This window comes from Magnolia sinica, chromosome 14 (genome assembly GCF_029962835.1).
Source record: "Magnolia sinica isolate HGM2019 chromosome 14, MsV1, whole genome shotgun sequence".
NCBI classification, from domain to species: Eukaryota; Viridiplantae; Streptophyta; class Magnoliopsida; order Magnoliales; family Magnoliaceae; genus Magnolia; species Magnolia sinica.
In genome coordinates, this window is record NC_080586.1 from 2,842,336 (window position 1) to 2,855,104 (window position 12,769).

A 12,769-nucleotide genomic window follows, 5' to 3' on the forward strand; every position below is an offset into this window, starting at 1 on the left:
AAAGTACAGATGGTTCCCGTTGAAGAGATCCCACCCGTCAAATACTCACCGTACGTGGAAGGAACGATCAAGTAGCCAGTTAAGCTAATGAGTTGGGTTAGGGTTAGGGGTAGATGTATGGTTGGGTTCGCTTTAAAATGTATTTAATGAATATGAGGGCATTTTTGGAATTAATCAAATAACAACCCACCCTTATTCGTAACTGGCAAAAGGAAAAATCCTTGAAATTCCATCAAAAGAAAGGTCCTCTTATGACAAAAACCCTAAAATATAAGAGTTTAGTGATCATAAATCCTCAAGATTGATTAGTAAGTTGCTATTCAATCACTGTATAAGTTCCAACCTGCCATGTGCATCCAAGATGCAACTCGTCCAATAGGTTGGCCCCACCTTCTTGCCAGAAGGGCCACACAGCAGAAAACAATGCATAGCTAGGTGGATATATAGATAGCCTGATCCACTCATCAAGTAGGCTGCATCGACACTGCTATCATTTAACAATATCAGCCACTGAACATTCGTTAATCCAATCTGTAAGGTACCTGATTTAACTACTATGCAAAATTCCAATTGATATGGTACAGATATCCAGAATCCCCTTTCTTTCATCCTTGGCATCACTGGCATCCCGCCGGCCATACAAATGCCCCCTTGTTGTTTTAGGGTGCATCCACTCGGCCACGGATCATTTATATATCGTGGCCCACTTGACAAGTGGATTAGGCTGATTTTTGCATCATGCGGTTCTCAAGGTGGGGCCAACCTATTGGACGAGTTGGATCTCATATTCACATGGCAGATGGGAACTCATCCATTGGTTGAACAGCAACTAATCAACTAACCTTGCAGACATGAATACCAACACATACAGCAAAGGGGCATTTTTATAATTTTAGTGGGATGCTAGCAACCTAAAGGGCAAAAGAAAGGGTTTTTGCGTATCAATACCTTATTAATTGGAGTTGTGTATCATTGTTTTAAAAAGGGGGCTTTTGACATATAAACCCCTGCCTTTCCGCTTATACCCCAAATACTCCCCTACCGTTTAAGTATTCCTAAATAACCCTTAACTTTTCATTCATTAGTTTAAAAAAAAAAAAAAAAAAAAAACCTACAGTCAATGAGCCATACATACCGTTTGTGTATCTTCACATGGATGGTCTAGACCATTGATCAATGGTCGGATCAATCAACATGGATCTCATGTCTCACCTATTGATCAAGGAATGTGAAGACTTCAACAGCTATGGATGTTCATTTTCTATCCTTCTCAAGCATTCTTTCCAACCCTTCCCATTCACAAAGACAATACGATCTAATGATCTACCCAAGCAAGGCTGAAACTTGGAATCACATCCCATAGACTGTTTGTATCTTTAATGCATCTACTTGCTAACGAAATCAATCCCCACTGCACTCTCTTACAAAAAGGGGGAAATTTTTTGATAAGATCAAATCCAGAAACCAAACCTATCCATCAAATTCCAGACTTTCATGTGGGCCAACCTACTAAATGGTCCAATTAATTCAGGTTTACTTAGCCATGGTCACCTGAAGCCTGAAATCAGTTCCTTGGACATTTCGCGGTCAGTGATCTGCAATAACATTTAATGAGATCAAAGAAAGAATAGTCAGGACAGATTCAATTGATATTGACTAACAAAAAATAGGACAACAAAAATACAAACTCCATACAAGCAACCTCTCTGAACTAATCTGGTGAGAGAGAATTTTGTCCCTGGATGATGAGAGAATCTCCCAAGATGGGATAAGGCCTAGGAGGAGGTGGTGGTGGTGGTGGTGCCGGTGATAAGGATGATCATGAAATATATATATGTAGGTCTCAACTCCAACCATTTCGACCATAATTCATGGTCCACCCAGTCAATAACTTCCAACCTATCATGTTTGTGCGATGTCCAACCCTTTCAATAGGTTGGCCCCACCATCTCCTTGAGCAAAAATCAGTCCAATCCACTCACTAAGTGGGCCACACCATAGAAAACAATGTTTTTCCATTGATACATAACAAAATACAAATGCCATCCACTTTGTGAGCAGATGTTGCTGATCTTTGCACAAGGTAATACTAATAATTGGGCCAACCTATTGAATGGGTTGGATGTCACACGCTCATGAAAGGTTGAAAGTTGTTTGCTGGGGGGACCATGAATTATGGTCCAACCGGTTGGACTTCAGACCTCATATATTTGTCTGTGTGCGCGCACACTAACATGCCCACCTTCATGGGGATGTTAGCAATGTCCCGAAACCTTTTGAATGGCATACAGGATGTCCAATAATCAATTTGAACAGTCCATTCTTTTATACTAATAGGGATGAGCCATAGTGCAAAAATCACGCCAATTGGATGATCCAAAGCATCTGAACAATACCATGGAAAATGGACAGTAAGGATTGACTGGGTAAACAAAATAGGTTCAATCATCATCCAGAACCATCTATTCAATAGATCCCACTTTGTATTGCTTATGATTCAAAAGCAGCACTTTGGTTTGATGATTCTAACCATATGATCAATGGCTTGTAAAAATCAGGTGGTTCTTGCAAATTGGTCTCACTCATAATGTTAGGATCATACGATCATCGTGATTCATGCACTAGGGCTTGTTCCAAATGGTACTATTGACTGAACTGTTCTGATTGATGATTGGGCATCCCATGTGTCATTCAAAATCTTTGGGGATGTTGCTAACGTCCCATGATAGATATGTATGTATAGAAGTCCAACCCGTGGGACTACAAGTTACTGTCTACCTAGTGGATAACTTCCAACCTGTCATGTGTGTGTGTGTGTGTGTGTGTGTGTGTGTGTGTGCGTGTGTGTGTATTTATATATGCATCCACTTATCAAGTGCATCAAACTTGTCATCATCATATATGATGATCTACACCTTATCCCAAACTCCCAACTAATTGGGGTTGTCGCACATGCAATCGAATAATTGCATATGCCGTCCCATAGCTCCTTGAACTCTTTTGCTTTTGAAAAAAAATGAAAAATAAAGGGTAAAAAATGAAAATTTATGGATTTAAAAAAAAATAAAATAAAATAAATTATTATTAATTTGATTAAAATTTTATTATATTTATTATATCCATTAGACTATTAGATTATAACAAGTCCACTAACAAGTAATCAAATGAATACTCGTACTAAAAAATGTGAAAAATACAACATAGAAATTTTATTCATGTAGAAATACATTATATAAATTCAAATTTTAAAAATTAAAAATAGGCTATACACATTGATCCCCAACCAATTGTAGGTGAGAGACTTCTAGCCTTGTTACTTGAAACTTGAAAGAGCGGGAGTGTTCCACTTAGCCTTGTAGTCTTGGTGTGTGTGTGTGTGTGTGTGTGTGTGAGAGAGAGAGAGAGAGAGAGAGAGAGAGAGAGATCATATTTTTGTATTAGAGTGAGAGAGAGTGTGAGCAATAGAGTAGTCAAAATGGGAGGGTGGGAGTGCCTATTTGTAGGCAAAAGGGAGACAAATGGAAGAATATATATATATATAAAAGTTCCAACGGTAAAAAAATATGACCGTTGGAACATTATGCCATCGCATACTACCTATTTATAGGCAAAAAGGGAGAGAAATGGAAGAATAAAAAACGTTAGTCCCAAGTCCCAACCAATGGGACATTATGCTATCGCATACTGAGTATGTCATGACATAATGACATGATCATGGCTTATGCAGTTGCATGCTTTTCCATGCAACCACGTAAAGCCCAATGGTCCAAAAACCGATATGCCACCATGGCATATGCAGTCCATCCTTCCAAAATGGCATATGCGATCACATATGACAACACTAATCAAGGGCCATAACTTCAGTTAGACCATAGGTCTTCAAGTCTTTACTCACTACCTCCACCCACGTCCTTCTAGGCCTTCCCCTTGCCCTTTTAGAGCATTCAACTTGTATGAACTCACTCCTAAGCGATAGTTCTTGGTCTCCGTTGCACATGACCAAAACATCTAAATCTACTTTCCCTCATCTTGCTACCTATTGGTGCTACTCTTAAATTCCCTCAAATGCATTCGTTTCTAATTCTATCCTTATCTTGCCACTCATCCATCTCAACGTCCTCATTTCAGCTATACATCCTATGGACATGTTGTTCCATCAACTGCCCAGCATTCGGTCCCATAAAGCATAACCGGTCTTAAAGCCATTCTATAAAATTTCCCTTTTAATTTGAGTGGTACACAACGGTCAAATAAAACTCCAGAGGCACGTCTCCATTTCTTCCACCACGCTTGAATTCTATGGCAACATTCTTCTCAATCCCTCCACTCTCATATCAACACAAGATACGGAAAGTGGTCATTTTAGGAAACTTCTTGATCAACAATCTTTACTAATTCATAGTTCCCACTCCTATTGTTACTAAAACTGCACTCCGTATACTCTGTTTTAGTTCGACTAATTCTAAATCCTCTAGATTCTAAAGCAACTCTCCATAAATCTAGCTTTGTGTTTATGCCCTCCCTTGTCTTGTCAATCAAAACTATGTCATTTGCAAACAACATACATTATGTCAATCAACATACAAGTGCACAACACTTGCATTTTGATATTTATCAATGGCTAGATATTGTTTCCTATTGTGTGTTCCACCAGATGAGTTAATGGGACTGATTTGTTCACCAGGTGATCTCATGGTAGGACCAACCTATTGGAAGGACTGGATTTTGCATGCACTTAATAGGTTGGAAGTTATCCGTGGGTGGACTGTAACTTGTGGTCCGACCAGTTGGACTTGAAACCTTTCTCTATGGGGCTGTTTGATTTCGATTTACCCTTTCATATACTCTTTCAAATACAAGAAGGTAGGTAATAATGACTTCTTGGGGGTGTTTGAATGAGATGGAAATCAATGAGCATTTCAACCTCGAAAACCGGTCTCTAAAGGGTGTTGTTGAGTTTGACTTAAATTTGTGGGGCCCACCGTAATGTATGTGACTTATCCACGCCATCCATCCGGTTTACCAGCACATTTAGGGTATGAGCCCAAAAATGAGGCAGATCCAAAGCTCAAATGGACCACACTACAGGAAACAATGGCCCTAAAGACGTCCACCTTGAAAGTTGTTTCCTTCGTAGGGCCCACATTGATGTTTATTTGTCATCCAACCTTTTCATAAGGTCACACAGACATGGATAAAGGGAAAAAACAAATATCAAATTGATCCAAAACTTCTGGCTCCCCAAGAAGTTTTTAATGGCAGGCATACAATTTCCACTCTTTTATATAGTGTAGTCCACTTGAGCTTTGGATCTGCCTCATTTTTCACCTCAGGTCCTAAAATGGGTGGGTGGAAGGAATGGATGGCGTGGTTAAGTCACATACTTCACGATGGCTCCCACAGTTTTTGTGCATTTCCACCTCGTTTTTCAAGACAACATGTTCAAATAGCATGCCTGTCAACGTCACTTTGGAATGGGTGCATGAATTACAAACGTAAATAATGATTATCCACTAACAGTGAATTACAAGGGGAATTAAAAATCAAACAGCCCCTATATATATCAAAAGCTTTATAGCATGTATGATATAGTAAGAAGTGTCTCCAAAGGCAAGGACCCAATGACATAGAACTAAATCCATAATCTTAGTAGATCACATTAGCCCTTAAATACATTGAAAAAAGTGATTCCTCGGCAAAATTGTCCCATGAGGACATTTCACTTTTAAATAACCAATAACAAATCAAATAAACTATGCATGAAGTATGTATTCTATTATTACTTGCAAAATTCGCTCTGCTTAGTAACCCATACCCATGTGAAGCAACCTAACATCCAGACGTTTTAAATGGCATGGGATAATTAGAGAAACAAACATATGCTACAAGCCTTTCAGAAAATGTCCAGTGGTGAAACAGGTGCATAGCTCAGAAGTATCTATCATAAACATAGATCACTATAATTCCCATGCAATACAAAACTAAAAATACTAAAATTGTTAGCGTAGGAACCTGATGGAATTAAGACATGAGTTACCAGTGGTGGGTGTGTGAACATATCTCTTTAAGTGAGTTGGTGCAGAAGTGTGACCTTGGGAAGAAGATCATTGATCCAGAATTTCAACTACATCAGAGTAAGGGATTTTAAAGTACTTACATATGAAATTAAAGACAAACTCCTTGATTAAGCTTCTTTAGTGGGAAAAAAAAAGAAGAAGAAAATCTTTGCAGACCTTTTTTTTTCTTCCCTCTTTGGCAGGCAAGAGCAGCATCAAACTTGACCAATACTCGCCGTTGCATGCAGCTGAGGTCTTTTCAACGCATGCCACAACGGGATTGGCTTCCTGATCTGTATTTCTGTAGACGACGTTGATGCTCATAATGAATACTTCAAAACAATGCACCATTCATAAGCACCAACAAACTTCCTTTACATTAGTCCCATCCATAAATGTGTTGGTTTGTACTCGTTTTATTTTGATATCTTCACAGATATAAAATGTTTTCTTAAAAGGGTTTACAGATACAATGACATAGATTGATATTGTAAACCTATCAAATATTCGCTCTAGTAATTAGATATACAGATTAGTTTGAAGATTTAAGTAGAGATGGCCAAAAACAGAAATTTGAGGACTGGAGAAATCCTCTACGTCATGCAACTAGCATTGCCTATGCAAACAGAGAAGCTAGAGACTAAAACGGCCGCACAATGCAGGCAAACATCCCCCTCCCCCCCCCCCCACACACACACACACACGAAAAGGGGAATTTAACACTAAACACCGTCAAACCCCCACATGCGGCTAACCACAATCTGAAATCCAAAAAGAGCTCTGAGCAGCTCCTTGGCCAAAGCATCAAGCCTAATCATTAGCCAATCGACCCACATGGACAAAGAGTTCACTAATATCCTTAACTTCCTTTAAGATGTTGGCCAACAACCATGAGAATCTGCTGGACTTGATCCATTGGATGAAGTTTGTGGAATCCCCCTCTATTATTATCGGGCTGGGGTTGAGATTTGGCGCCATCCTGGTTCCATGTATCAGTGATGAAGCTACTGCAAAGGTGGAGCCAGAGGAGTCTACAAACTCCGCAGGGCTTGGGAACTCAAATTTGATGCCCCCCCTCCCTGTAGTTTCTGGCAATACCAGTGATGCTTGTATGTCCAGGTTCGTCTAATGAACAACCATCAAAATTCACCTTGAGGTGATGTGTTGGCAGAGCCCTCCACATTTCTCTACCCTGCACAGGAGGTCACCACATATGAGGGTCACATCCCAATTGGAGGACAAAATCACTACAAGAATGCCTGTCAACACCCTGGCCTGTCTACTCCAGTTCATAGCTAAGGACATAATAATGCAAAACACCACCCTATTTGATTTTTCCATCCCATGTTAAGTCCTGGAATTTCTTCAGACCTGATGTGCCATAGAAGTTCTTTCAGAGATGAGTTCCACAAGATTTGCTGATAGGACCCACATGACCACTTTCCAACTCGAACAGAGATCATTCACTGAATCAGGCATCACCCACTGCACACCTAATTTCATGAAGATTGCTGCCCATAATCTTTAAACAGAAGAAAAATGAATCAACAGATGAGTGACATATATTGCTCTGCCTGACACATGATGCACATTTCAGGGATCATTATTCCTCTATGTTGCAAATGATCCACAATCAACACCTTGTTAAGGAAAATCAACCAGCATAACACATTGGCTTTCATGGGGCATCCCAGACCATAGACACCCACTCCACTTTGTTGGGCTCAAAATCCTTGGCAATCCTTCTGAAGACACTGTAGAGGAGACGTCTGCCTCCTGATTTCTGTGATCCATATAATGTGTATTGAATGCTTGGTTTTCATTAACCCTATTTCAGATCTCGTAATGTCTATGCTTGTGATGGAATTATTGTGATTGATTTAATATTTTAGTTGCTGAATTATTTTCCAGAGGATATTGAACTTGTTACTAACTAAAAGAAAAGAAATTCATGGAATATTTGAAGAATGTAATATCTTAATATCCTTGAAAGCATCCAAACTCCAAACACTCATTTTCTTTTTGTTTTTTTCTTTTTCTTTTTTGAACAATGACTCAAATTCCATTAAAGAGGAAAACGAAAGGCTGCCATTGCAAAGGAATCAGCTACCTTGTTCGCAACCTTCAAAACATCAGAGAATACAATTCTGACATTATAAGATTTGGCCATAATTTTTTGAAATGAGAAAATTGAATTTCCAAGGACACAGTATCCCCGTAAAAGCAAAGGATGTGTTTGTGTCCAATATTTTATTTTGCTATGTTTCATGTTCTCATATGAACTATGGTGTTTTATTCTGCTCCCTTTATCCTGAATTTTTGAGACAAACAGTTGTTTTAGTTTGGTGTATTTGAGACTAACAGTTGTTTAAGTTTGTTATCTTATAAACATAGTAGACCAATGTTTAAAATATCGACGATATAGGCTGATATATCCCATGATGTATCTTGTATCCTACCTGTGCGATATGAAACGCACAAGTAGTGTTGATATATCCCACATGTTCCTAGTGAGCATTTTCAATTTTCGATCCCCTTTTTGGTTGAAATTATGTTAAATCGGTGCCAAATGGTAACAAATCCATTAGTTCTTCATATTTTGCATGAAAAATCATGGAGTTGGAGCTTGGATTTTGATATCCATTGGTTCTTCATGTTCTCCATGTTTTTGTTTTTTTTTTTTTCAAAATTTTTTTTTCCTTCAACCAACTGTCAATTGAGACTAATTTTGAATTATCAGGAGTATTTGATGAAATGATCATCACATGCACTCTAATTTCAAATTTTGAGTATAGGTGGTCCGGTTTGGGAAAAATTGGGGAAATTTCAAATTTTCCGAATTTTCCCCAATTTTTCCCAAATTGCTTGCAATGTTGCACTCCAAACATGAAATCAAGCATGTATGAGGACTGATCTACTGATTTGTTAACTCCTTGTCAATTTTCAGAAAATAAAAATCATTTTTAATTAAAAATTAGTAAAAAATATTAAAATATTTTATTTTTTTTTCAAAATTTCCCTTCAACTAGTTGTCAATTGAGACTAATTTCAAAGCATTTAGGAATGTTTGATGAAATAATTATCACATATACTCTAAATATTATGCACTCAGTTTGAATACAGTTGCATTAGTTCAGTGCACAAGGTACAACCAACCATCCATTTTCCGTACGCAACTGATATGCTTGAGAAATCTTCTATATAAGTGATTTAGCCACAGAGGGGTAGAGATGATGTATAACTCTTCTGGTTCCTGTCATGAAGTCCATTATCTTTTAAATCATATTGAAATCTATCTTTCTGATTGTTTATGTTTTTCTGGATTATTATATATTATATCAAGAACGCATTACTCCCGGAATACATTAATTAGTTTGAGGCAACAACACTGTGTGGAGGTGGTGTTATTTGCTTGGTAGCAGCATGAATTTGACTTGTCATGTTCATGTTGATTCCAAAGGGTTTCAGGTGCAGATTGTTTTGCAGTTATCATTGGCAATGGGATGGAATATTTCAACTTCAGAAGGTTTCATGTGCCTCCATGCAATTGAAAATGTTGATAGGGCCATGATTGGTCATGACTCATGAGAAATCTTAGAAGTGCAGAAAATTCAATTCACCTAGAGTGGGGTGACTGTGGAAGATAATGTAGTCACAAAGTCTGAAGGGGAAATGGGAGGTCACATTCAGAAGAAATTTAGAATTGATGGTTGCAAACTTGCTGTAATAGTAAAATCCAAGCTAGATATTGGATTTGGGTAGGTGGAGTGCACATGATTAAAAAAAAAAATCAAGCCAAGTTGCAGTGATGACTCCATTACAACTAGGAACTATGCGACGGCAATCCTTGGTCCTCCCCACATGCATGACTTGTACCACGGGTATCAGGCCATCCATCAGGTGGACTGACCATGTACATTCCCAAGCCAAAAACTTATCCTAGTTCAGTTGTCAGGTGAGCCACACATTTCGAATCTGGAGCATCAGTAACTTTAATTGTGCATTTTCCATAAATGCATGGATGGCCTGATTTCTGGGCCAACAAATTTGCACACACATGCAGAATAGTAGGAACCAGATTGCATTTCTCTTACTATGAGTTCTAGCTGTTACCGAAGATCCTACCAAATCAATGGGGATAAAGCTCCTAGTCTGTCGATGTTGAGTTCTTTTGCACTTCTATTTTTCTTCACATTATAATCTGCTCCTTAATTCTGTTGTGAAATTTTCACACAAAATCAGCCCCACTGAGGAATAAAACAACTTCATTGGTAAAAAAAAATAGACAAAAAGGAAACAGGAAAAGAGCAGAAAGGGAACTTAATGCAACAATTAAAAAAATAAAAATAAAGAATAGCAGATAGCAAGAAAGCTAACTCCCAAAATTGTAAAGGAGAAGGGGAACCAACTGAATTGATGAATAAATAAAAAATCATAATTTATAAAAAATAATAATAATAAATGGACTAGAAGGCATGCCTGCTTGACAAAACATCACCGATTTTCTTGTGTTCGTCAAAGTCTTAGGAAAGAGAACTGTCATGAAATGTCTCTCGAAGCCTCTATGTCGATTATAATGCATCATAAATCATAACGATTACTGAGTTCATCTTCAAAGTGCAAATGCCTTGTGGGGGCTCGAGGAGTTGAAGACATGGAGGTCGAGCAACCTATTATAATTTCCTTGCTCTATTTCCTCCTCTTTCACCTGATGGAGGAGTAAGAGTTCAATTATACAATCTTCCGAATCAATATTGCATCTTTCTGCTCCATTTTGACATTCTTTCGTAGTTTGCAGTTGTTTCTTAAGGATTCTATGCTTCTCCACAACTGACCCATTGGTTGTTGGCTTCCTAATCTCATCGATTCGAAGCTTTGCAGCATTTATCTTTTCTCTCCTTCTCCTACATGCCTCCGTACCAGCCACAAAAGATGGAGGAAGAGCATCAAAGCCAACATTTTTCTCAAGTATTTGCTCAAGTGAAAGCCTTTTATTTGAATCCAATTTTACCACCCACTCATTCCACCCCACAATCCCACTTCCTCTCTTTCTCTTATTCCTGCATTCTGCCCTGACCTCTCCACCCGACAATTTAAAAGAATCCAACCCATTTAGAAAATCTGTGTGAGTCCTCCACAAGCAATCCTCAGAAAGCTTAAGCTTCTCCAAATCATCAGAGCTTGCACCCGCCGCCCCATTCCGATCCTCTACCTTTCCTACAGTATTGCCATCCACAGCGTATTCAATTTCCTTTTTCATGCACTCACTTGCTACTTCCTGCAAATCAAGCATGGTCAGCTTGGAATCCAAAGGCTTTTCCTTCGATTTCATCGACATATATTGAAGGATCAAAGGTGCATTCCTAACAAGATTTTTTACTGTGACGTCCTTCCCCCATGGCAACGCCTGTGCGACTTTTACGAGTGTCTCCTTCAACTCTTTATACCGCCGCCTACTCGTGGCTACCCCTGCATGGATGTCCTTCGCTATATCATCGATCGTGGGCCCTGCCACATTCACCTCCGAGACGAAAGCCAGAACAGCAGCGACCATTGGGAGTGGCTGCCGGCCTGTCGTCAAGAACCACTTCACGCAGCACTGCAGGATGAACCGTCCCTGCTTAGCCATCTCATCCTGTTTTTCCTCCTGGATGCCTGAGAAACAGTGGCAATTCCTTATGGCCCGATCCAAAGCCATCACGACATTGAAATCAGGCAGCTTGAGGTCCATGAATTCAGTGACGCGGCCCACCATGCGTCCAATCTCGTGGACATCATAGCCGGTAATGGATGCAATCTCGGAGATGGAGAGTGGGAGGTTGTTCTTGCGAGTGATGACATGGGCGCATGCGGCGATCAGGACCTCGAACCAGCGGCCCATGCCATACTCGCCATCGGTGATCTGTTCAATCATGGTTGTTACCTCAGAGGTGCGCTGGGCTGATAGGCTGAGGGATGATGATATGTCATCGATCTGGTTTCGGGCGTCGAAGCGTTTCCTCTCTTTGTAGTTGAATTCGCCGATGTGGACGAAAGTGCCTTGAGGGCCATCAGCGAAGCGGGGGGCTTGGGTTTGGAAGTTGTCGAAGGACTGCTCGCAGCCGCAAGATGTGCAGACACGTGCGTTGGAGATTGGGTCGACGATGATGGACGGCTCCCTGCAGTTCTTGCAGAAGCGGGATGAGGTGGGGTCCATGGAGAGAGAGAGAGAGAGAGAGAGAGAGGAGTATTGAAGCTTTGGTCGATTAAGAACCGATGCAAAGCAAAGAAGAAGAAGTGAGAAAATGAAGAGGGGAAAAAAGAGTGCAGAGGAGAAGGGAGAGTGAAAAAACGCGCAGAGGAAGAACCCAGCGCTGCGAAACCCTTTCGGAGGAAGTTACTGCGCTGGGAACCCAGGTGGGGCTCCCTTTGATGTTTGTGAGAAATCTTCCCCGTCCATCCGTTTTGTGAGTGCATTTTAGGATATGAGGCGAAAAATGAACCGTATTCAATACTCAAGTGGGCCGAAAACGGGATAATTGAACGTGTACAGTTGAAATATTGGTGGGCCAACAGAAGTTTTGAATCATGTTAATATTTATGTTTTCAATTCATCTCGGTAGGAATGACGTTACTAATGGTATGGATGGCATTTAAACATCACTGTCGAAGCCCAGGGAGGTTTCAACTGTAGAAATTTCCCTAACCACCTTTTCTTTTAGTACGGCTCACTT

The 12,769-nt window shown here is 39.8% G+C and overlaps 1 protein-coding gene and 1 long non-coding RNA gene across 3 annotated transcripts; both read right to left on the reverse strand.

Moving 5' to 3' along the window:
* Positions 1–1,106: 1,106 nt before the first annotated feature.
* LOC131225375 (uncharacterized) lies at positions 1,107–10,270 on the reverse strand. 2 transcript variants are annotated; one of them, XR_009161330.1, is made up of 2 exons: positions 10,182–10,270; positions 1,107–1,595 (listed from the first exon to the last, which is right to left on the reverse strand). It is a non-coding gene; the product is annotated as an uncharacterized LOC131225375 (long non-coding RNA). The 2 variants fall into 2 exon arrangements; XR_009161331.1 differs by having other exon boundaries at positions 10,151–10,270.
* Positions 10,271–10,593: 323 nt separating this feature from the next.
* LOC131225374 (plant-specific TFIIB-related protein PTF2-like) lies at positions 10,594–12,391 on the reverse strand. Its single transcript, XM_058220899.1, has one exon. It carries the CDS (start codon positions 12,250–12,252, stop codon positions 10,669–10,671), a length of 1,584 nt encoding a protein of 527 aa, XP_058076882.1. The 5' UTR covers positions 12,253–12,391; the 3' UTR covers positions 10,594–10,668.
* Between the last annotated feature and the right edge of the window lie 378 nt (positions 12,392–12,769).

Bases quoted from the DNA above. Each gene is read 5' to 3' on its own strand.
- LOC131225374 (XM_058220899.1), bottom strand. From the start codon at position 12,252: ATGGACCCCACCTCATCCCGCTTCTGCAAGAACTGCAGGGAGCCGTCC.